The 25210-nt window shown below is 33.4% G+C and overlaps 4 protein-coding genes across 5 annotated transcripts; 2 read left to right on the top strand and 2 right to left on the bottom strand.

Annotated features, from left to right (window-relative positions):
- Positions 1–3498: 3498 nt before the first annotated feature.
- LOC140881856 (F-box/kelch-repeat protein SKIP30) lies at positions 3499–7123 on the bottom strand. 2 transcript variants are annotated; one of them, XM_073287486.1, is made up of 2 exons: positions 6849–7123; positions 3499–4890 (listed from the first exon to the last, which is right to left on the bottom strand). In XM_073287486.1, exon 2 carries the CDS (start codon positions 4816–4818, stop codon positions 3781–3783), a length of 1038 nt encoding a protein of 345 aa, XP_073143587.1. In that variant the 5' UTR covers positions 4819–4890; positions 6849–7123; the 3' UTR covers positions 3499–3780. The 2 variants fall into 2 exon arrangements, with proteins under 2 accessions (XP_073143587.1, XP_073143586.1); XM_073287485.1 differs by having other exon boundaries at positions 3499–4894; positions 6849–7122.
- A 2084-nt stretch (positions 7124–9207) lies between these two features.
- Positions 9208–10270, bottom strand: LOC140884282 (non-specific lipid transfer protein GPI-anchored 5-like). The gene is made up of 3 exons (XM_073290997.1): positions 9807–10270; positions 9603–9725; positions 9208–9512 (listed from the first exon to the last, which is right to left on the bottom strand). Exons 1-3 carry the CDS (start codon positions 10126–10128, stop codon positions 9376–9378), a joined length of 582 nt encoding a protein of 193 aa, XP_073147098.1. The 5' UTR covers positions 10129–10270; the 3' UTR covers positions 9208–9375.
- A 1-nt stretch (position 10271) lies between these two features.
- On the top strand, positions 10272–11571 carry LOC140884281 (non-specific lipid transfer protein GPI-anchored 16-like). Its single transcript, XM_073290996.1, has 4 exons — positions 10272–10905; positions 10995–11021; positions 11175–11225; positions 11305–11571. The coding sequence occupies exons 1-4, from the start codon at positions 10479–10481 to the stop codon at positions 11514–11516; spliced, it is 717 nt and encodes a 238-aa protein (XP_073147097.1). The 5' UTR covers positions 10272–10478; the 3' UTR covers positions 11517–11571.
- An 11955-nt stretch (positions 11572–23526) lies between these two features.
- LOC140883880 (protein LIFEGUARD 4-like) lies at positions 23527–24872 on the top strand. Its single transcript, XM_073290496.1, has 4 exons — positions 23527–23877; positions 24016–24129; positions 24223–24380; positions 24547–24872. The coding sequence occupies exons 1-4, from the start codon at positions 23628–23630 to the stop codon at positions 24751–24753; spliced, it is 729 nt and encodes a 242-aa protein (XP_073146597.1). The 5' UTR covers positions 23527–23627; the 3' UTR covers positions 24754–24872.
- The last annotated feature ends 338 nt before the right edge of the window (positions 24873–25210 follow it).

The following is a 25210-nucleotide window of genomic DNA, read 5'->3' on the forward strand; positions in this document are numbered from 1 at the left end:
TATTTTTAATTCTATGGTTGACTCAGTTGTTTAATTATTTTAAAGAATGCATTTTTATTTAAGTATTTAAATTGTTTATTTATTTAGTCATGAATTTATTTTTAGTATTTTTATTTGGTGCATATATGTATGGGCATATATGTACTTATATTTATGTAGTAGTATAAAAAAAAAAAAAAAATTTTCCGCATATTTATTTATTAGAGAGTTAGGGTCGTTTCAGTTTTGCTCGACTTTTCGATGCTCAACTGCTCAACCGATGAGTTGCGTCTGTTCGACTCAATGTGTTGCGTCTGTTCGACTTGATGAGTTGTGTCTTTTGATCACAACCATTAGCTGTCTATAAATACATCCCCATGTATGTAATTGAAAGATCAAGATTCTGATTACTTCTACATTCTCACTTATAAGTTTCTGCCATATTTTTGTTCGTTGTATTAGAAAGATTTGTTGTGTTACCATTTTTCGTTCATTTTCGTTGTATCTTAGAGACGATTGCCGCTAACATAAAACAATGTGTACGGACAATTTCGTCTTGCGGATAGAAAGCATCTCTCACCTCGACATCTTCTTCTTGCTGTTTATCTTTTCAGAATCAGAAATACTTTTCAAACAAAGGGAACATGAATGAGCCAATCTCATACTTGAGAGAGATTTTGGGACTGTGTAGATATGACACTGTACCGTTGATAAATGCTTTGAAATATTTGGTAGGTAATACTCATATCAACAACATGAATCTTCTTTTCTGGAGCTCATCACATAAAAACTTCAAAGTTAAGCATACTTGACTTGGGGTAATTCTGTGATGGGTGATCCCTAGGAAAGTTTTTTAATATGTGCGTGTGAGTGAAGACATATGTACGTTGAAAAGATTCGTGTTGTTATAGTTAGAACAATCGTCGAATTTGAGGGTCTACACGAATGATCTCAATTACAGTCCTTAGTGGTTCGTTCCTACGTCAAAAATCAAAGTTAGATGTGTCGAGAGTTTTTCCATGAAAACACTCGGACGCTTAAGTCAATCGAAAATATTTATTGAGAGTAATATTTAAATAAAACAAAAGCCTACTGGAATTGGTCATGTGACCCAAAGATATTAAATAAAATAATTGGACCAGATCCCTTTAGTTAGTCTTGATCACACTGAATAATTTGTGTCACGACCATCATAAAATAAAATAATTGGACCGGACCCTATAATTAAACTTGAGCCTGGTAAATAATTTTTGAATCGCCACCAATCACTATGTAAAAAATATTTTTTGGGTTATGATTTATTATATTTCTCCCCGAAAAAACTTTTTGTTTTCATAAAATGAATACATAAATGTTTTAATTAATGATAATCGAGTATCAAATTGAACCAAGAGAAGACATCACGGCCTGCTTGTTTAAAATAAATTTCTCAAAATTTTAAATTGTACATAGCTTTTTAGAATCAATCATGTGATCTTGCACATCACCTTGCAAAATTTGTTTTTTCTCTTCTTCGACATTTTGTTCGGTGAATAGTGAATTTCTTAGTTGGCTTGTAGTAAATCTTGAAATGTTGACATCTCACATTAATGGATTTACAATTCCTTTAAAAAAATAAAAATAAAAATAAAAATCAATAATGTGATCTTGGATCGATGCATGTCAAATTTCTTAAATTGTAATAAATTATGTATAGATATTGCGTGTGTAAAATAATAATCATAATTTATATAAATGAAATTAGAATATTATTTATTTTATTTAAAGTTCAATTTTATATATTTTCTGTAATTATAAATGCACGTGACAGTTATGATCTAAAAAAATTTGTGCAAATAATTTAATCTATACTATATATAATAGTTGAGCAACTTAGAGTGAGGACACCAATTTTTTTTTCAAAACTGTCCTTACACAATATAAATAAGAAAATTTGATTTTATTTATATATATTTTTATATTTTTCTCAACTAACCATTATAAATAAGATAAAATGATAATTAATAATTTTTAAATTTACTTTATATTAGAAACGAAAAAAAATAATTTTAAAAATTATTGAAAAAATATACTATTTGTATATAACATATAATACTAAATATATTATATTATTCTATACACACGCAGTGTGCGTAGTTATGCTAATAAAAATATAAGGAGGGGCGGAGGTGTTAGAGAAGAAATGTGACTAACTTATTAACTTGAGATCTAACTTAAAAGAAATCCATGTTAAATTAGAGGTAAAATGAAAATAAATTTGATATACTTTGACACATCAAAACGGTATTACAAGGTCTGCAACTATTATGTAATAATAATATAGATATCTATGATTTTTTTTTAAAAAAAAGATATAAATGACCATTTTTCAAAGTTTTTTAGAATTTTAGTATCATCAGCTCTAGAACTCTCAAATTTATGCCATATAATTATAGCTCTGTGTTGCAACTATCCTAGCATTATTGATTTATATTTATTACTATATCCACTTGGCACTTGCTTTTTCGTGTGTATAAATATATATACATACATACACATATATATTTATATAAAAGGAATTCTTAGACGTTTACAAAATTCTGGTGATATATTTTAGAAATATGGTGGTCAAGTATATATATATATATATATATATATATATATATATATATAAAATATAATATTTCAGTGTGCATGGCATATAAGCACACATTGGTGAGAATAAATAGCCGTGAGTAGACATACCATATACTTAACGATACAAAAGTACGTGTGCAACAACTAAAAGTAAGACCTACGCACAGCATGTAATGCATACATATATATACAAACACAAAGAAAATTAAAGTAGAACTTTTACGGAGGGATGAAAGTACCACATTTAAGCCACCGGATTGTTAGCCTAAGTGGGCACCAAACTCAAATAATTGGGAGAGGTCTTTGGTTCAAAAACAACATACCCTCAATGTCAAAAAAAAAAAAAAAACACATTTGGATGATGTGTAAATAACTCGTGGTGTCTCTGTTCCTGCTGCTAATAATAATAACTCGGGTTAAAATCGCATCTCTTTTCTAGGTATAGATTCTTAATCAACAAGTTTTGCCTCGATGGATACATTCTCAGTATCCGCCACTCGATGGTTTGGGAGTTCTTAGCAGCGGAGCATAAACAACCCTGAGTTTTGAGTCAAAAAGATTCCAGTAATAGATTTTTGTCAATCACATAGGGCGACATTAAAGAAGAACAATAGAAACTGCCCTACAACAAGGGCAGAGGGAGGGGCTGACTGTTGTGCTCTGCTCACCCGCCTCGCTCCCCTTCGCCCCATAAATTTTTCTGCTGTCTCACCAGTGACGCCTGATTATGAATGAGGTAAAATGTTTATAAACAACAGAAATCAGGTCCTCGTGTGAGTCGTGGTGAGGAAATGAATGACGCAATGCGCGACGAATAATGGCAATGAACATACAGAGTAGGGGTCACATTTCAAAGCAAACATACCACGCAGTCATTATGATGCAATAAGTACACATGGAAAGTGTCGGAAATACACAACAATTTACTACAGAAACAAATAGCGTGCTGGTGTGCAATTGCATAACAAAATGAAACTCAGATGAAGTTAACCAATTAAAGATTCTAACAAGCTGAAACATAGTATAACTCAACTACAAGAGGGCAACGTAAATGCCTCCATGAGAAATATTGGACACCCACAAAAATGTTGGTCCAAACACTCAGTTCAGAAGCATTATGTGAGCCATAGAAAAATCCAAACCAACTATTATTGATCTCGTTAACTGCTATTACATTAACAAAACCTAAAGCTTTAGCTGTGTACATCCAAGAACAGTTCCCCGGCACCGCGTTATAGGAGCCACCTGACGCCAAACCGGTCTTTCGCTGCCCAGTGTCAGAACATCGACATCAGACGTAGCTTTGATGTCCCAATTCATCCTGTCCGGCCCGATGACACCTCCAATTATGTAAATATCATCTCCCAAGCCTATCATGGCAAACCCAATTTTACGACGAAACTCGGATGCGGAGACAATCAACTTGTTTGAATCCCTTTCCTGTTTGTAAATCTGGCCATGACTCATTATATAAAGCTTACCCTTAACAACTGCCATAGGACCCTGAAGCCAACCATAGTCATGAACAGTCCAACCCTGCTTAATATTTTCCAAGACTTGTACTGTTGACAATCCCTTGTGCAAGATATGAACTTTACCCCCAATAACAACACCAGTACATGCAGAATTGTGTGTGTGGTGAAGATCAGGTATTGGAACCCACTCATCCTTTTCAGGGTCGTATATTTCGGCCTTGGAGATTGATTTACGGGAGTTGGTAAAGCCACCTGCAACGATTATCTTTCCTTCCAATTCGCAGCATGCAAACATCGCACGAGGGACGGTCATGGCTGCACACAAGGACCACTGCCGAGTTATTGGATCATATGACCAAACCTCGTCTGATGCAAAACATCCATCCTGGTCACCAGTCAATGGGTCCACAGCATCACTACCACCACCTAGTACATATAGCTTTCCTGCAGCAGAGACGACACCAAAGTGGGCAAGGTGCCGAATATTTGAAGGAAGATCTGGGAGAGTAATCCAAAGGTCATGCACAGGATCATAAAGCTGCCACAAATTGTCAGGGTCATAAGCACAAACACATATGAACTCCTCGGTTGCATTAACCTCCTCACGGGCTTTGAAAAGCTCATTACTGTTGATGGCGTTGCGCCAGGAATGGGAAACGAGCTCTAATTTGGGATGTAGGTAAAAGGGAACTCGTGCAAGACACCTTAGGGCCACAGCATCTGGAAGGCCTTCAATGAGTTCAGACATGATAATCACAGTATCTCATATATTCTCAACTCCAACAGAATTAATTTGCAGCTAGGTGAGAAATGGACGCACCTGTCTGATACATGACATAGAGAAATTGAATGTTAATGGGATTAGTGTGAACAAAATGAAAACTATGAAAGTTATTTAAAAAGATATGTCATTCTTTCACAAGGAAAAGTCTCTTTAACATTATTGACTACAAATATATAACTTACATTATCTTGTTTGTCAACTGAAATTTTTTGTTTATATCATTCTATTCATATAAATTCCACCAGATTTTCCCTCAGGAATGCTCTAGTAATAATCTTTATACAGATTGTACAGCAGAATAGGTTCTCTCATCTCTGGAAGCTCAAAAGATTTCAAATCCAGCTACCTTGCCAACACCAACGTTGTGCCTGCCTCATTTCCTCTCAATTAAAAAACAAAATTATAGTTCCTAAATAAGCCAAACAAGGCGTGCACTCCCGATTACATGAGGATATTCATTTCCCTTTTTGTTTTTGGCACCAGAAAGACTTCAACGTGTCAACCTTCACTATTAAGTGAATTTCAAAGGACGGCGGCTTTTCTATACTGGTATTTGAAGGCATTTTAGAGATTTATCCTCATTAAGAACATGACCATTCGCAATATTCAGCGTGTGGGGTACAAAACGTATAGCCAAGGGTGCATTGCTCAATATTTGAATTAGTTAATACCTCAAATTTTTTCCGTAGCAGGTTTCTAACAATCTCGGGATTTGACAAGATTAGTATATGTAATTATCCCTTATTCAAGCCTGCTCTAGTATCCCATTTATATCCATAAAAATCCATATCCATATTCAAGAATAAAACTGACGCAAGTGTTTATTTATGATTATTGTGCATCATTAGGAAGAAGTTCATGATATTTTTTACTAATGCACATCTACAAATTAAACTAAAGTACGACAGGTTTGGAATTTATACCTTATAGTCACTTTCACAAAAGCATACAGTTTTAAATAGGTTGAGGAAATACACAAGGGAAATAGAACCATGTTGCAAAATTTGATATGATGTTTCAATAAACTTGATGCTGAACAATGTTTATTTCATTGTTCAGCACAGAAAATGATCCACTCCCGTCAACAAGGACGAGAACAAAGACAGAAAAAAGGTCAACGTGTCTTTGACGCTCAAGCCTTACAATTAGCCATAGCAATGGCAATACAGTTCCATAGTGAAGCCCAGGGTCAATACATTATGATTTATTATACACTGGAAAAAACCAGGAATTAAGTGGGGGAAGTGGGGGGGGCCTGGCTATTATGCATTTTGGGAGTGAAATTTACATTTTTAGAAAAGTCACAGAAGAAATGCTCTCACCCACCACTACACCTGGCCTTGATATTATAAAAGGTCGTGTGGATAATTGAACTAACAGATAATGAAATAATCCTCCCAGTTAAGCATGCAAAAGTAGAACTACAAGTTCAAATAATAGATAGTGTGCCATCAGATTTCAGATTGCATTACAATTGCAAACACAACCTCATTCTTTCACGCTTAAAAAATAAATGATGAAGCAAACAAGAACCCCCAACAAATTTTGTGAGCATTTTTACGCGACTAATTCCACATGCACACAAAGCCCAAATTGTGTCCATTAAAAAATGCCCTTCAAAGACCTTAAAAAAAAGGCCTTCAAAGCACTCAGAGTGAAATCCAGATGCATTTACATCAAACACCAAAGGTAGGCAACAAGTGCGTCCCCAAAAAATTTAAGAAAAAACAAAAATTCACCATCAGAAAAGGGGAAAAGATCCAATTCTTCATGTAAAAAACCAAATCTTTCAGATTGATATCTAAACCTAAAGTGCAATTAGAAACGTACCTATACAAACACAAACACATCAAAATTCCCACAAAAGGCGAGGGGTCACCTCAATATAGAATCGAAGAAAAAATCACTGTAACTTCACTTCAGTATATTCCAAACGAAATCACAAACCAAACCCAGAAAACAGAATGCCAGAATCAAATAGAAACAAAACAAACCTGAATCACAAAGAGCCCGATCAGGAAACCAATTCTCCAGCTCCCTCGTCCCGAAAAGATGGGGAAAAAAAGGAGGAAAAAAAAAACTTTCGATTTCGGGTAGAAGTTTCGCCGTTAAACCAGTCAATTGCAAAAGAATTACGAACATCAAAACACACAAATCTTTATCTCACAAATGAATGAAGCAATCCAAAGTGTGAATATCTGGGAAAGGAGTTTAGCCTTGGAATAGGGAAAATAGAATTAGGCATCATCTGATAGGGGGGGAGTTTCGTTTTGGGCTTCCAAATGTCACGTGTCCGGCACGTGTTCTCTTGTTGCGTGATGAAATTACAACCCCTATCTTTGTTTCTTTTCCATTTCCATTTCCATTTCCATTTCCTTCCATTTCTTTCATTCTCTCTTTTTTTTTTTTCGATAATTCTGGAATAATATTTTATAACATTTAAACCTTAATATTGCATATTAAATTACGAAAATGCTCTCGAATTCATTTATATTTATTTTCTTTATATAATTTTTTTAATCTCTTAAAAATGAAAAAATGTCGTTCTGATTGTAATCGAAAGTATACATCTAGCATACATGACTCATTATTATTTTTTATTTATTTTGGAAGATAACAGTAATGTTAATAAATTAAAGAAGTGTTTGGAACAGTTTCCCTTTTAAACAAGAGATTAAATTTATTTATACATAAAATTATACGTTGTATTAAATTTAACATATATCCACAAATGCTGGCGTTGTAGTAAAGGACTTCTCCAACTTTTTTTTTTTTAAAAAGGGACACGATTTATAAATTGATTGTTAAGATTATGTCTAGTTTCACATAATTTTATCTTGAAAAAGTACATAAATTTCCCCATAATTTTGCTTATATTTTATTATTTAATTTAATAATTATGCAGTAAACTAAATTAATTAATTGGGTTATGGGTACAACCTATACAAAATGAACCGAGTTGGTGGGTACTTTTTTGCAAGCTGGTTCCATCTGTAACACAGCAGGGATGGTGTGCTCTTCCCATCTCATAATTAAATGTTTTGTTATGAAGTAAACATACGCTAACAGCTTGCTATTAATTTTTTTTTTTAAAAAAAAAATTAATCTCCTAGGAAATTCAATTACTAGAAATTTTTTTTAAAAAATTGAATATATTATGTCTTAGAATTGGGAATTGATAAAAGTGTAACATGAAAAAGAATAAATGTATGATAGAAATTTCTTAGAATTGGGAATTGATAAAAGTGTAACATGAAAAAGAATAAACGTATGATAGAAATTTCTTATGAAAAATTTCTATTCAAAAGTCTACAATTAAGTACTCTTACATACTTCTAAATTGGAAACTTGTGGAGTCGTAAGTGGAATATTCCATATCAACATTCCATGCTCGTCTTATATATCACGAGTGAGTCACATCCCAATCAATATTGCAATATAGAATTCTTAATTAATTATCACATTAATTTTCTTGCCACTTCATTTACTTCGTAGAATATGCTACCACATATTTATATACTTAGATTAGATTAGAAGATAGAATATAATTAAATCTTTTACCTTTCAGTTTGAAGTAGAAATTGTTATAATTAGATTTTGGTACCGAGATGTCATCTCAACGAGACTTGATAATTGCATCACAAAGTGTATTTGAAATTACAAAATTATCTTGAATACATTATTTAAAAAGTTTTTCCAAATAAAATACATGAATAATTTTGTTATTTCAAATCCATTTTGTAAATCAATTTATAATCATTATTGTACACACAACATTTTTCGAATATTCCTCTATATGTCTTCGATTCTTTTCTTCTTGTTCTCGTGATCTGTTGATTTTCAATATGCAAACTTGGTTCTAAGATTTGTTTTAATGAAGGTATATCATAGAAACTCTCTCAAATCACTGTCTACCTAAGTCCTCGATATAATGATTTGGTTTCTCACTCATTTTATATTTACACGAACAGCCTTCGATTTCGATTTCAGTGGGTTAAATAAAGGAGAAATTGCATATATCACCCTTGTGAAATTTCGGGTTTGCTGATAACCTCCTATGAAAATTTTTTAAGCTAATAACCTCCTGTGATTTTAGATTTGTAGCATGCACACTCTTTTCAGCTAAAAATGACGAAAATACCCCTATATAAAATAAATGATAAATTAAAGAGTTCATAAAAGTCAGGGTATTTTCGTTATTTTTTAATCAGAAAGGGGTGTTCATGCTATAAATCTAGAATCACTGGGGGTTATTAGCTTAAAAAATTTTTATAGGGAATTATCGGCAAACCCGGGATTTCACATAGCTGATATATGAAATTTCCGCTTAAATTAATTTGAAGTAAGAATGAATTTAATTATATATATGTGTGAACTTTTAACGCTGAAATGTACGTATTGGCATGTAGAGTTGAAAATCTTGCGGGATAATACAAAAGAGCAGTGGCAACGAACGCAAAATCCACAGAAAAACAAACAAGATCATAACAATGGTAGCATATCTATATGTGCTGGGAGATCTCAGAATCCGGCGGCAGAATAAGCACACGAGAGAGACAGGAGAAGGATTCCCACAAAACTTAAGGCTTCTCTGGTGTTGCTAATTCCTCCATTGGAGAAGCCGTCTGTTCTAGGAACTGTTTTAGACCCAATTGTCTCTGTATTCACAAGACAGTCGCGATTCAAATATATAAAGCAGGTTGACTCGGAGAATTGAAGAAGAAATAATAGATGTCAATGTCATGTACCTGATGGAATATCTGGCAACGCCGGTGAGGTTGGGCTCTCGGGGATTTCGTCGGTAGGAGATTCAGGGGAAGGTGGAGTACTTGCTGGGGCTGCTGCAGAACTTGGCCCGTTGTTAGAAGCAGCTGTTTCATGATCAAGTTTTGCAACTTACATGACCGTTGAAACGAAATTGAATTCAAAAGCAAGCCAATTGTACGTCTTACCATCACACTGGCTCATCGGAGGCGTTTCCACGTTGCAAGCGCCGGGTAATTCAAGTGCCTGCGTTCGATTTATGACAATGCCTAGATATGAGTTGGATCCGCTTTTCAGGAGTACGCAAAGACACTGCGGCTGCGATTCGACGACATTCTTAAGCTGGGAACAGCACGATGGTGATGGGGTCGATGTGTTTCCGCTCGCGTAGTTGAGGCACGGGGACAGCCCCACCAGTGCATTCGTGCAGCCTGACTGTGCTGTGGTTGTGTCATAAAACATGAACATGACTAACATAACTAGGCTCACGTAACTCGTTTTCGAAGCCATTTTTCGGATAATTGGTGATGTTTGTGAAATGGGATTTTCGTGTAGACGAGATTTTTGCAGATGAATTTGCTGGATTCAGGTTTAAATAAGACGTTTCTTTGGGGCAAAGACGACACTAATCGATATATAGGTCCTGTTTTGTTGGCCTAATTTGGGACTTAAAACTGAAACCGGGAAAATTTATGCTCAAGAATGTAGGAAATACAAGTCATCCGTGGCCACCTAACAAGAAGCTTAATTACCCTCTTCAAATAATATGTTAGTTAAAGTAGTTGAGCTCCTTAACAGCATTTCAAATCCACCCATCTCCCCTCCAAATCGAATAAAACGATCAATACATAGGTGTATACATGTATATATTTATCCATATCTCGAGTCCCCAATTACTTCAAGATTATTACAAGTTTCAACACTTGGTTTTCTTTAAAATTTTCCCTGAAAAACGGATGGCTCACTCATATATGCAATCGCTATTTGCAACTCTGCTAATGTTTTTGTTCCTTGAGGCGAATGCACAGATGATTAGCACGCCATGTACCACTGCAATGATCAACAGTTTCACCCCCTGCTTAAACTACGTCACCCGAAGCAGCGCCACGGGTTCTTCCCCTACCCAAGATTGCTGCAGCGCCTTGGAATCTCTTGTATCTGACAGCATGGATTGTGCCTGCCTTATAGTAACCGGTAACGTCCCCGTCTCGGTACCGTTTGTGAACAGAAACTTGGCGATTTCACTCCCTCGAGTATGCAAAACTTCTGTTCCAGTAAAGTGCAAAGGTGAATAATAAATCTCTTTGGTTGATATTTGTTCACTAACTTTTTGGTCTTTGGTTGCTAAAGAATGAGTACTTTCTTACAATTTGCAGCCTCAGGTGATACCTTACCAGCTCCAGGTATGTTCACAAATCAGAAAAAATATTGAATTCTACGTTTACGTATAGTTTGCAACCTCTAAAAAAAAAAGTTTTTCACGAGGTTTCAAACACTCCATTAGTATATATATATATACAAACGTCGTTGGCTAGCTAAAATTCGATAATTCGCAGGTCCTGTTTTATTCGGGCCAAGTGCAGCTCCAGCTGCGGCTTCTACTCAAGGTAGTAGTCGATCCTAAAACTATAGATAATGTAAGGTAAACTTGAAATATAATCAATTAATTTAATTTGTTGGTTTCAGCTTCTAAAGCGGCAGCAGGGGATGCGCCGCCACCAGCAGGCACCTTGGATATCTCTCCAGCATCTCCTCCTGAATTCTCATTAGCTCCGAGTGACAATCCGGGTATCAGACCCGTGGTCGGCCCGAGTTCGGATTCGAATTTATCCACTGCTTCAGTGCTGCCTTTTCTTGTTTCGATTTTTATCGGAATTATGGTTTTCATCAAGTTCTGAAAACATTTCTTGGAATGTACGTCTTGTATATTTTTCTTTGCTTGGGAACATGTGTTTTCTTGATCCATTGTGCCCAGATCACATCACTGGTCTACTACTTTTTTGCCCTTTCTCATTTTACATTACTTTTATCACGTTACGTTACGTACCTTACAGAATGAAATACCATTTATAATTCACATGACACGACTCGAGCCTCGGGGGAAAAGAATTTAACAAGAGATTTCATGATTCTTTAATTTACTGCATGGGCAATGGGCTCAAAGATTTCCGGTAATAAAATACATTCGAATTAATGATTAATTGTGCAAAAGTTGCAAAGACAGAAGCCACCAAGATCTTCAATAAAGTCTGCAACGCATTCACTTATAACCCCACGCCCAAATTTGCGAAGGCAAAACTTGGTACAACGATCCATTCCTGTCCAGTCATCAACATAGCATGGGATCTCGCGATGCACTTCAAAGCACGGAAATGGTAACGGATTAACCAACCCTGCACCAATTTTACAACCATTCACATACTTAATTCCTTTTATTGTTCTTCACATTATCGTTTGATGCTGATGAAAATTAAAATTCGATAAATGCACCTGATAAAAGTGTGGTCAGGACGAGGACGAAGACGAGCACGGAAAACTTCATCGTCAACACTAGCGGAATCGATGTTTACATCTCAGTTATGCTTATGACAGGCATTTTATAGATTCGTAAAAAAATAAAATAAAATCGACTATTATATTTCTTTTCACAAGAATGGTAAATTTATTTCCTTTTGAACAATCAAGAGCAGATATATATATATATGCATAATCGTAATCGCTGTTACTTTATTATTCTGATTTTGTGCCACACAAATGACAACTTTTTTTTATTGGTCAAGACCTTTGTATATACTAGAAAATTGCACGTGCACGTGATACGTTATAATAATTTTATTAATTGATTGCTTAGCTTTTTTAATTATGTGTTATATATTTTACTATCAATTTCAAACTTTGGTTATAATGATTTGATTTCTAATTAGTTATTGAAGTGAGAACATTATGTCTTTAATTTTTTCTCTTTACGATCGATTTGTGGTATCTAATCGATGCTTTTATGTTTTACACCTTGGATTTAATTTATTTTTTTAATTAATGACTTTAAAACAATAACATATGTTATATATTTGTCGAGAAATGTAAAAAAATACATTGATTTTTTATAAATCGTAAGACTGAGCATTTGCATTTTATTAAAAGCTATATATAGTTGATATATAATTATGCAATTCAAATATTTTAATATATGTAACAATTCAAACACTACATTTTGATTGTTTTACATAGCAAAGAGATAATTATTGTACCAAATAATCTCCTTCCCAATAATTATGCTCGCAATCAATGTGAATCGAAGTCATGACCTTCACTTTGATACATATTGCAAGACCGAATGCTTATTGCATTTTCAATAATTATAGTCATTGGTAACAATACTAATCCAATATTTTAAACTATGTTGTATCTCAAACATCATGTTTCTATTGTTCTTCTCAGTATGAATAGTTATTGCACTTCAACAAAAGTAATATATGTTAAATAATAATTTTACTTCTATTGATTTGTAAGTTAAAACAGTAATTTATTTGAAAGTTAAAACAATAATTTATTTGAAAAATAATAATTTTTTAGTTCCATTAACACATCACATTTTGCTTTTTAGTCAATTGATTTGTCAAATTTAAGTTTTAATACACTAACTTTTAATTTTGACTATTTTTAATCCAATTATTGACGTGACATCTAATAAGTCAAATTTTTTTTAAGTTGCATCATTATTATAATGCACATGCCAGTATTTTTCGATGCAAAATAAAGCATTTTCCAGTGTCACCACAACAATTAAGTATAAATAGATTAAAATAAAATATAGTATACAAAAAATAAATTTTGAAAACTTAGTGACCAAAACCTAAAATTTAAGAAGTTAGTGAAAAATAGTAATAATTTTTTAATTTAAAAGTTTTAGTTGAAGATAAAATTTGATCTTCTATGAATAAAGTGTATATAAATCATATATATTTTTTACGTCTGATAAAACATGATGTCTATATGACTTGCTTTGATTTTCAAGTTTTTTGCTCATGCATAATACATTCATAATTTTGTGTATATTTTCTAGCGTATTGAATAACTTTGTTTCATTAGCTTTGAAAATCAAATTTAATATACATTGAATAATATTTAGCATATAAAATAATTAATGTCCTAACAAAAATACAATACAAAATAAATTTTTCTAACATAAACTCTTATGTTAAAGTATTAACAAATTTATGTCAAAAAATTTATTTAGTCGAACAATTATTTACTTAATTAATGATAAACATAATTGTTTCATAATTTTGTCATAATCTTATTTTAAAATAAAAAATATTAATATGTAAATGTCTTCTTTTTTTTCCTTTTTCTGAAAAATCATATACATATAATATGCAATAATCAAGGTAAACTTTTTTTATTTCTTCAAATCTTGTAATATTTTTTTTCAGTGAACTATCATAGTTAGATTACATAGTCATCACCATTAGTTTTATAATATTATTCCTACAATCTAGAATACCAAAAATTTTAGTTAGATTACTAAATTAAAAATAAATAAACGAATTAAAATGAATTGATTGGATAAAATATGAGAATATCTTTCATTTATATGTGAAATATAGTCTCAATTATTTATAATCTGATTTACTTGTCTTGAACCAGATGACTAAATTAATTATTCTATTCATTTTTTTTGCGAAAATATAATGACCGAAATATTATGTTAAAAAGTTTAGAAGACTAAAACATAGCGATGGTGATAAAGGTTGAAAGTAAGTTGTAAAATTAATATATATATTTTAGATTAAAATAGTTTTTAATTAATAAAACTTTAACTTTAGAACATGAATTAAATATTAATAATTAATTAACATAAATAAATAAATAGACATAAATTAAATACTCATTGAAAAAGCTACAAAATGACATAAAATAACCTTGAAAATGACAAAAAGTTATTCATTAAATAAAATAAAATAAATACAAAACTGTAAATTCATAACTAAATAACCACTTTTATATAAATAAATATTATATTATAATGTAGTTCAAACATCAACATGAAAGTTGGTTATAATTATATATTTTTTAATTTGAACAAAAAAATATCAGTGTTGATTACACTTTTAGTTCAACACTAAAATATTTTTAATCCCAAATTTTTTTTAAAGGATTACATAGTTAGTTATCACCATTATTTTTGTAGTCCCCCTTCTTAAAAAATGGAATTCTAAATATTTTTGTTAGCTTACCAAATGCAAAAAAATAAACTAATTGATTGAATAAAAGAGGGTAATACATTTCTAATACAAGTGAAATAAAATCTCGATTTATGATATGATTTTATTTATTTTTAACAAGTCGATAAAAGTTAATAACTCGATTGAAATTTTTTGTTTTCTAAAAGTTTAATACTAAATTATGTTAAAAATTTAAAAGACTAAAAACATAGCGATGAAGATAAAACTTGAAAGTAAGGTAAAAAAATTAATAAATTTTTTAGATTTATAGACAAATTAAAAATATTGCTTTCAATTGATAAAACTTTCTTTTCGAACATGAATTAAATATTAGTAATTAATTTTATCTACAATAAATACATAGATATATACAAATTAAATACTTATTGAACAAAACTATATAATGAATAAAAAACTTCAAAAACCTTAAAAATGACAAAACTAATTATTAAATTCATAAATAAAGTGCTACTTTTACCTTCGATTCGATAAAAAGTATAAATGTTGTTGATTACACTTTTAGTTTATCACTGAAATATTTTTGGTACTTAAAGTTTTCTAAGATATTACTTAGTTAGGAATCATTGTTAATTTTATAGTTATTCTTCCTAAAAACAGGAATACAAAAATTTTAGTTAAATTACGAAATTCCAAAAAATAAACGAATTGATTGAATAAAGTATGAGATACGTTTCCTATATAAGTAGAATACAATATCGATTTATGATTATGATATGATTCTAGTTGTTTTGAATCAGATGATTAAAATTAATGATTTGATTTAATTTGTTATTTGTTTAAAAGTATAATAATCAAAATATTATGTTAGAAGAATGAAGACTAAAAGCATAGCGTTGAAGATAAATGTTGAAAATAATTTCACAAAATTAATAAATTTCTTTGATGTAGAGAAAAAAAAATTTAATATAGCTTTCAATTAATAAAACTTTAATTTTAGGACATAGGTTAAATATTAGCAATTATGTTTACTTAGAATAAATAAATAGATACAAATTAAATACTCACTAAATAAAACTACAAAATGACAAAAAAAAACCTCAAAACACCTTGAGAATTAAATGAAATAAAATTGAGGATATAAATAAAAAATAATTTTAGGATGTGAATTAAATATTAGAAATTAAATTTTACCTATAATAAATAAATAGTCATAATTAAATACTCATTGAATAAAACTACAAAATGACATAAAAAAATTCAAAAAGTATTTGGAATGACAAAATAAATTAACCATTAAATGAAATAAATTGAGAATAAAAATAAAACTTTAATTTTAGGACATGAATTAGAATAAATAAATAGTGACATGCAAATTAAATACGCATTGAATAAATTTATAGAATGAAGTCAAAAACCTCAAAAAGTTTTGGAAATGACAAAAAATTAACTATTTAATGAATTAAAATGATGATAAAAATATAAATTAACAACTAAACTTTAATTTTAGGACATGAATTAAATATTAACAATTAATTTTACCTAGAATAAATAAATAGTGACAAATTAAATATGCATTGAATAAATCTATAGAATGACATAAAAAACTTCAAAAAGTCTTGGAAATAAGAAAAAATTAATCATTAAATGAATTGTAATTAGGATAAAAATGTAAATTCACAACTAAAGTGCCACTTTTATATATATATATAATAGATAATAGATAATCATTAAATGAATTGTAATGAGGATAAAAATGTAAATTCACAACTAAAGTGCCACTTTTATATATATAATAGATAATAGATATAATAGATAGTAGAAGGATATATGGTACGATGAAAATATTCTAAATTTAATTCATGGAAAATATTGTTAGGTTGCCAAAACAATCAAAGAGAATTTGTTTATTTATTTATTTTTAAAAATAATGGAAGAGAAAAGGAGAGAATTAATAAAACATTAACTTATTTTTTTCCTCATCTCTTTGCTCAGAGAAAAAACCGTACTTTAAAAGAAGGGGCTAGAACAATGATAGCTGATTCAAATATTTTTCAAAGGCGGAGGGCAGAAGTAGTAAATAATTAAAACTTGTTACACTCAAAATAAATCATCTATGATTAATAAAAGGCACAACAAAACTACTTCTAAGATATGGAATGACACAATACTTGATATTTTTTGCTTCAAAGTTTTTGGGTGCAAATTTTTTATTCATAACAAGGGCAAAAATCAATTTACTGCATTCGACGCAAAAGCAGATGAAGGAATTTTTTGTTGCTCTTCGGTCAATCTAGCTTACAGAGTTTTTAACAATAAGTCTCCGACCGTTCAGTTAGTTCTGATGTATCTATTGTTTGTAGAGATCAAACACAACTGAATATCAATGATCTAAGTCATAGACTGAAAAACACCAATATCATTTACGAGACTGACATTTATGTTAGATCTAAGAAGATGCAATGATCAAGCTCCCACGCCTGATCCAATAGCTACGGAACAAAACCTTACCAAGCGAGAACAAGTGTCACCAGTTGAGGACAAAGATCCAACTAGCTAGAGATGGCGATGTTGTAATTCCTGGAGAATAAGAAAAATATCAAGATGCTAATCCTCTTGGACCATACTTTCGGTGGAAATATCATCCACCTGAATTGGTCATAGGTGACCCTAGTGCTTCTCTTAGAACAAGAAGACAAATAATTGATGAATTTTTGCATGCAACTTTTATCTCTTAGCTAGAACCAAATAAGATTGATAAAGAATTGCAATATGCAATCTGGATTGAAGCCATGCAGGAATAACTCAATAGTTTACAAGAAACAAAGTCTGGCACCTGGTCCCTCGCTCGGTAGATCAAAATGTGATTGAGACCAGATGGGTGTTTAGAAAAAAACTGTATGAGAACGACACTGTTGTAAGGAACAAAAGTAGATTGGTTTTGAAAGGATTGTATATTCTGAATAAAATATCATTTACATATTTCAAGCATTTATAGAACTGTGCAAGTAACAACTTATCTAAGTTATATCCTATATACATGGAAGGAGATAAAATACATCATTTCAAAATTTATTCAGTTGCCATAATATGTGGAGATTTAACAAGAATTGATCTTGCTGTTGAGTCAGATTCTTCTACAGGCCCCCGCAAGACGGTGCTTCCATTGGAGATACCGAGCTTGGATTGCAAAGCTTGAAAAGAGGCAGAAGCCAGCGGTTTCATCAAGGTGTCTGCCAGTTGATCATTGGATGAAACATGTGAAACAAAGAAGGATCCTCTAGCAACATGATCACGGACAAAGTGATAATCAATGGCTATGTTTTTCATTCGTGAATGAAATACGGGATTCACAGATAATTATGTGGCACCAATATTATCACAAAGAATTTGAGGAGTAGACGACGAAAGGACATGGAGCTCTTGTAACAGATTTTTAATCCAGAGAACCTCAGTTGCACATGATGCTAGGGATCTGTATTACGCTTCGGTAGAGGATCGGGCGATTGTCCTTTGCTTCTTTGAACACCACGAGATAGCATTACCTCCCAAGTAAACAATGTAAGCTGATGTAGAGGTGTAGTCATCATGATTTCCTGCCCAATCGGCATCGATGAAAGCAGTAACATCGAGCTGCTGGTTTCGCTTCAGAAAAAATTAAAGTGAATAGTGATTTTTAAGTAATGCAGAACTCGTTTGGCAGCAGACCAATGAGTTTCGGTTGGAGAATGCATAAAACAAGCCAATTTGTTTACTGCATAAGACACATCTGGCTGAGTAAGAGATAGATATTGTAGAGCTCCAACAACCTTCCGATAATTAGTGGCATCCATTTGTTTAGATCCATCATGAAGCCGTAAAATCTAAGTAGATGACATCAGTGTGCACTCTTTGGCTCCAGTCATGTTCGTATTTGCTAGGAGATCCCTTATATATTTGTGTTGAGTAAGAAACATACCAGATTCTGTGGGAAGTACCTCCACATCGAGGAAATAATTGAGATCACCAAGGTCCTTGATTGAGAAACGGGCAGCCAAAGCATGCACGAATTTGTTGAGGCAGCTGGTATTGTTTCCTGCCACTATTAAATCATCCACATAGACTAAAAAATACAATGTGATGGCAGCATTGTGATAGATAAATAATGAAGTATCACTTAGTGAGTTTACAAAGCCATAAGAAATCAAGAATCCCTTGAGCTCATTGTACCAAGCTCGTGGAGCTTGTTCGAGACCATAAATTGCCTTTCGGAGTTTGCAAACATACATGGGATTGGATTGATCTAAGAAGCCTGGATGTTTTTGCATAAACACATCTTCTGATAAACTACCATGAAGGAATGCATTATTCACATCTAATTGCCGAAGGGGCCAACCGTGAGACAAAGATATTGTAAAAATGATACGGATAGTTGTCGGTTTCACTATCGGACTTAATGTACCATGAAAGTCGATACCAAACCGTTGGTGAAACCCTTTAGCAATAAGAAGAGATTTGTACTTGGAGATAGAACCATCGGGATTCCTTTTGATGCGATAGACCCATTTGCATCCAAGAACATTTTGAGAATTGTTGGGAGGAACGAGTTCCCATGTACCATTTTGAAGAAGTGCTGTAATTTCATCAGACATGGCTTTCCTCCATTCAATGTGTTTAATAGCTTGGGAGACAAAAAATGGTTTGATAGAATCAGGCAGAGGGTGATTCGTATTGATATTGTATAACCTTTCGCGTTTGAAAATATTGTTTTTGGCTCGAGTGGTCATGGTATGTGAAGGTTGTTGTGAGATCAAGGGAGGGTGAGATTGTGGCAGAGGTACTGGAGGTTGACCAGTAGAGGATAGATTGGATGAAGGGTTTTGTATTTGGGTAGATGCATTTAAACAAGTGTGCGAGGGATGATCTGATGGGAGAGAGGTTGGAGGAGAATCAGAGAGTGAGACAACACATTTCAAATGATGCAAAGAAAGAGTTTCAGAGATACCTGAATTCGGGGAAAGAGACGACAATGAATCCTTCAAGTGTCGAGGCAGACATTGCAATGGAGCCGATGTGACATCACCCATTGGTATGACTGTTGTTGGCAAAGACACGGAGCATGAAGAACTTGATAATTCCGACCAATCATTGGAAGAGAAAGAGGAAAAGGGAAATTCACTTTCAACAAAGCGAACATGACGAGATATATAAATTTTTGTGTTTTAAGTTTTGACACAAATAAGCACTTTGATTAAGTGAATAACCAATAAAAACACATGGAGAAGATTTTGGTTCAAGCTTATTGTTAGTGTATGGTTTTAGTCAAGGGAAGCATAGACAACCAAAAACACGAAGTTTATTATAATTTGGTTTGCGAGAAAATAATTTTTCATAGGGGGAGAGAAAATTTAGTATTTGGGTTGGGAGACGGTTAATTAAATATACTGTTGTTTGAAAGGCATATGACCAATATCGATTGGAGAGTTCTGCTTGATGAAGAAGAGTCAACCCCATATCAACGATATATTTGTGACGTCGTTCAGAAGTATCATTATGTTGAGGAGTGTGAGGGGGTGTTTTAAAATGTTGAATACCCATAGTGGTTAAAAAACTTTTAAGTGCAATGTATTCACCACCACCATCTGAGTATATGGAAACTATAGAACGGTTAAAAAAATTTTCGACCACAGCTTTAAATTTACGAAATACTACGAGGACATCAAATTTTAATCGTAAAGGATATAGTTAGACATATTTAGTAAAATGATCTACAAATATGACATAATAGTGAAAACCATCAATGGATTGGGCTGTGATGGACCCCAAACATCTGTATAAATTAAGTCTAAAGGACCACGACTCACCAAACTTGAATCACCAAATGGTAATCGTTGACTTTTATTACATAAGCAAGATGAACAAAAAAAATTGGAGGGTATGGAAGAGAAGGACGACACTAAACCAGATTTGACAAGTTTGTTTATTATTTTGAAGGAAGGATGACCAAGACGCCCGTGCCATATTGTTGGGGATGTTTTAGCAGCCACACCAGTGGATAGTGCCATGACAGAGTTTGTATTGACAACATCTGCATTCGGCCACTCATACAGATCATGTCGATTCTTTCCCTGAAGTAGAGGAGTCCCTGTATGTAAGTCCTTGACAACAAAATGTGATGGAAAAAATTCAATAGAAGATTGATTTGTTCGACAAAACTTTGAAACTGAAATTAAATTTTGGTGAATAGAGGGAACACAAAGAACTTTAGATAAATTAAAAGAAGGAGAAAGTGAAATAGAACCAGTGTGAGTAATTGGCAAACCTGGCCCATCACCTATGTGGATATCGTCGGGACCTTCATATGGTTGATGGAAGGATAGATTGGACAGTTGAGATGTAACATGGTGGGATGCACCGAAATCGACAATCCATTGATTTTGAGGTGGGGACGGGAGAGCAACATGATTTGCAAAGGGACGTTGTGGCCTAAGATGCGGAAAGAGTTTAAAAAAACGATTGGCAGTGTGTCCAGGACTATCACGGTATTGGCACGTGATTGGAGTTGAATTGGGATGTTTGTTGGATTGGTGCTGTCGCGAAGTGGAGTGAGGGTTTGGTGGGATTGGTGGAGTTGGTAGTAAAGGGCGTGAATGAGGCAGTGACTTAGACTTGTAATTTTTGTGAAATGAGGGGTAATGCTTGGCTAAATTGGCAATAGGAGGTTCTGGATCAACACTTTGTTTGTCATTGTGAAGGAGAAAAGTTTCATGATTGATGATTTTATCAAACAATTCTTCAAAGGGAACAATAGAATCTCGAGTCCGTAGAGCTGTAATAAGTTCTTTGTAAGTAGATCCGAGACGACTAATTGCATAAATAAGGTGATCGGCATCACTCAGAGGATCACCCAAAGCAGTGAGTTCGTCGACAATCTGTTTTATGGATAAGAGAAAATCAGTGACAGAGAGCGAACCACAAGTAGTCATGGTTAACTTATCATTGAGATAGATCATATGAGTAGTAGACCGTTTTGCATATAAACGTGAAAGCCGAGTTCATGCTTCGTGACTTGATGTTCCCGAGGAAACTAGTGGAATAACAGATTCGCTTAAGGAAGCCAGAATTGCATGAAGGATTAATTGATCTTGACGACGCCACGAAAGATGATTCGGGTTTGGGATTACTTTGTCATCATGAGTTATATATAGTGGAAGGAGGACATGATGATGTTCCATCGAGATAACCAAGGAGATCCAAACCGAAAAACAGAGCATGGAAATGAGCTTTCCATGAGAAATAATTAACTTTGGTAAGTTTGACAGGGAGTTGAGCTGCTACATTAATGGTTATAAGGTTTCGCCTGCTAAGAGGGAAGGAGAAGCCCCAAAAGCTACTGGCCAAGCAGGCGAGAACCCCAAAAGAAGAATCTCAAGCCTCTCTCTGAGGTTACGTCCATCTCGACTGGTCATTCCCACTATCCCGCAACCAACTCAACCACCCTCGAACGAGGAGCCATCTTTTGTCCCGACTGCTCCCAAGAATTCAACCACTCGACCGACGACTGGTCCTATCACGACCATTTTATAGATTCTTTAGGGAAAAAACAAGAATAGTAAATTTTAACAATTGAGATCAGTTATATGAAGAGATTTGTAGATTAATCGCAATTGCTTTATAATTCTGATTTTATCCCATACGTATGATAACTTTCTTTTTTTTCTTTTTCTTTTTCATTTTAATAGATCAAGGCCTTTGTAAAGTGGAAGGAAATATGTTACTATTATTACTATAAATTTAATTAATGGAAATTATTGCTAGCTTACCGGAATAATGAAAGTGATCAGAAAGGAGAAATAATAATTGCATATATCATGAGATTGTTGAAAACTCCTAACCATTCGTGTTTTCAAATTTTGAACACAAATTATCTTTGAAAACACGTACGTACAAGAAGTTGTGCGCTCAAAATTTGAAAACATGGAGACATATGTGTTTAAGGTTTAAAAACACATGAAGCTAATAAATCATTTTTTCAATAGGGGATTTTTAGTAATCTCGGTATTTCACAGAGATAATGTATGTAATTATCCCAAAAATAAAATATGACTTATTTTTTTCGTTATTTCTTTATTGATTGGAAAGGAATAATAAACCATCAAAGTTTTTTGACAGTAATAATAAACCATCTAATTAATATAATTAAAAATATGTTGATTAAATATAATGGATTAATTACAATTATATACGTTTCTAGTCACAACTATATATTATATTTTGTTTTAACGTAAATTTAAATATTCATTGCACGTGAAGCAATACTAATAATTATTTAATTACTTTTATGAAATTAGACAATGTTTTATCAAAAGAACAAAATCTCGTATCCGAATTCCGAGTCATTGGAATTAGTAAGCAATCGATAAATAGTTAGGAATTCAAGTTTTTCCACCAACATTTGTTTGTATAACACGGTTTACCTCATTAACTCAATCTACACATTAATGCATTAGCTCCAAATTTATACAATAAATAGACACTCGTAAAAGTGTACACCAAATGACAATGTTAGCTAGCTCACACAAACACACACAAAAACACACACAAGAGCTCTCTGGAATTGTCTGGTTTAAGAATACAATGCAATCCGTATAACGCATTGCCTGACCGCGACACCATCGAGAAGGTTCCTTCATTCTCTAGGAATTATTTTAAAATTAATTCCATCAACCCCTTTAAACCTTTTTCATTACCCACCGATTAAGCAATCCAAAAACCCACAAACTCAGCAATTAATCCCCAACTCCAGGAGAAATACCAGAATCCACCATTTCTTGAATTTTAGGCAACATGTGGGATCAGCCGTACCGGAAGGATGACGTGGAAACCGGCCGCCGCCCGCTATATCCTATGATGCTGGAAAGCCCAGAGCTCCGTTGGTCGTTTATTCGGAAGATATACACGATTGTCAGTATTCAGTTGCTTCTCACCATAGCTGTTGCTGCTGTAGTGGTTACCGTCGAGCCCATTTCACGCTTCTTTGCCACTACCGGGGCTGGTTTAGGGCTTTATATACTTCTTATCATCACACCCTTTATCGGTATATATATATATTTGGTGCTTTAATTCGTCTCTCTGTTTCTCTGGTGTTGGCCGACTCGTTGTTTGTTTGGAATTGGTGGTTGTGTTAAAGATTTGATCTTTTTTTGGTGGTCTGTGCTCGCTTTTTTTGTTGCAGTTTTGTGCCCGTTGTATTACTATTATCAGAGGCATCCTTTGAACTATTTCTTGCTCGGGCTCTTTACATTGGCGCTTGCTTTTGCTGTGGGTTTAACTTGTGCATATACTAGTGGTAAGAATTTTTGTATTTTTTTGATTTCAAGATACCATTTTAGAGAGTTTTCGATATTAATTATTTTTTTCCCATTTTGGATCTTTGAAACAGGGAAAGTGATTCTGGAGTCTGTTATCTTGACGGCCGTAGTGGTCGTTAGCCTGACATTGTATACGTTTTGGGCTGCGAAAAGAGGACAAGATTTCAACTTCCTAGGACCTTTCTTGTTCGGAGCTGTTGTCGTGCTTATGCTGTTTGCACTGATTCAGGTATGATGATTCCCTGTTGCAATATGTATAACCTAACATCCGTGATCTCGTTGTGAGTCGACGTAGTTTATAACCTAAACTTCCCACTTGTTTAAATTGCCCCTGGTTTATATTCATTAGATTGAGAGACGTAGGCTGATTGATATATCATTTAATTAACTTGCAGATCTTTTTCCCCCTTGGAAGGGTGAGTCTTATGATCTACGGCTGTTTGGCGTCGATCATCTTCTGTGGGTACATCGTTTACGACACAGACAACCTGATCAAACGCTACACCTACGATGAGTATATCTGGGCCGCCGTCGCCTTGTATTTAGATGTCATCAACCTGTTTCTATCTTTGTTGACCCTTTTCAGAGCAGCAGAAAACTAGCTAGTTTGTTGACAACACCTTAATTAGATTAGATTCTCTGTAAATCTTTTGCAAAAGATCTGTTGTTTGTGTTGTTTTGAGTTTTATAGATTTGTGAAGATATCCGAATTCAATGCCAGAAAACATGATGCAAAGCATCAAGAAAATGTTTTATATAGGTCAAAAACACAAATCAACATGCGTTACACACACAAAAAGGGCCGTCATACCCGACTGCTTCAATACACTGTACAGTGGTCGAAATCCCGAATTTGGTCTTGCAGAAAGCCAAACAGTCGGCCGTGTCCCCTCTCGGACACTGGATCTCATGGTGTATCTCGTAGCATTCTGCGTCGGCCATCTGACCCATCATCCCCACTGCATGAAATCAAAAACATTGCATTGCACCAAACATCGTATCAGAACCTTATTCATCTCAAATTGTTCATGCAAATACCTGATACAAGTGCCACGATCG

The sequence above is a fragment of the Henckelia pumila genome, chromosome 2 (assembly GCF_033568475.1).
Source record: "Henckelia pumila isolate YLH828 chromosome 2, ASM3356847v2, whole genome shotgun sequence".
Classification (NCBI taxonomy): domain Eukaryota; kingdom Viridiplantae; phylum Streptophyta; class Magnoliopsida; order Lamiales; family Gesneriaceae; genus Henckelia; species Henckelia pumila.

Excerpts from the sequence above, each read along its gene's own strand:
- LOC140884281 (XM_073290996.1), top strand. The coding sequence starts at position 10,479 with ATGTATATATTTATCCATATCTCGAGTCCCCAATTACTTCAAGATTAT. Across the intron at positions 10,906-10,994 it reads TGTTCCAGTAAAGTGCAAAG|CCTCAGGTGATACCTTACCA; the intron begins GTGAATAATAAA and ends TACAATTTGCAG. Across the intron at positions 11,226-11,304 it reads AGCTGCGGCTTCTACTCAAG|CTTCTAAAGCGGCAGCAGGG; the intron begins GTAGTAGTCGAT and ends TGTTGGTTTCAG.
- LOC140883880 (XM_073290496.1), top strand. The coding sequence starts at position 23,628 with ATGTGGGATCAGCCGTACCGGAAGGATGACGTGGAAACCGGCCGCCGC. Across the intron at positions 23,878-24,015 it reads TATCATCACACCCTTTATCG|TTTTGTGCCCGTTGTATTAC; the intron begins GTATATATATAT and ends TTTTTGTTGCAG. Across the intron at positions 24,130-24,222 it reads AACTTGTGCATATACTAGTG|GGAAAGTGATTCTGGAGTCT; the intron begins GTAAGAATTTTT and ends TCTTTGAAACAG.
- LOC140884282 (XM_073290997.1), bottom strand. The coding sequence starts at position 10,128 with ATGGCTTCGAAAACGAGTTACGTGAGCCTAGTTATGTTAGTCATGTTC. Across the intron at positions 9,726-9,806 it reads TCCGATGAGCCAGTGTGATG|CTGCTTCTAACAACGGGCCA; the intron begins GTAAGACGTACA and ends ATCATGAAACAG. Across the intron at positions 9,513-9,602 it reads GTTGCCAGATATTCCATCAG|AGACAATTGGGTCTAAAACA; the intron begins GTACATGACATT and ends TTGTGAATACAG.
- LOC140881856 (XM_073287486.1), bottom strand. The coding sequence starts at position 4,818 with ATGTCTGAACTCATTGAAGGCCTTCCAGATGCTGTGGCCCTAAGGTGT.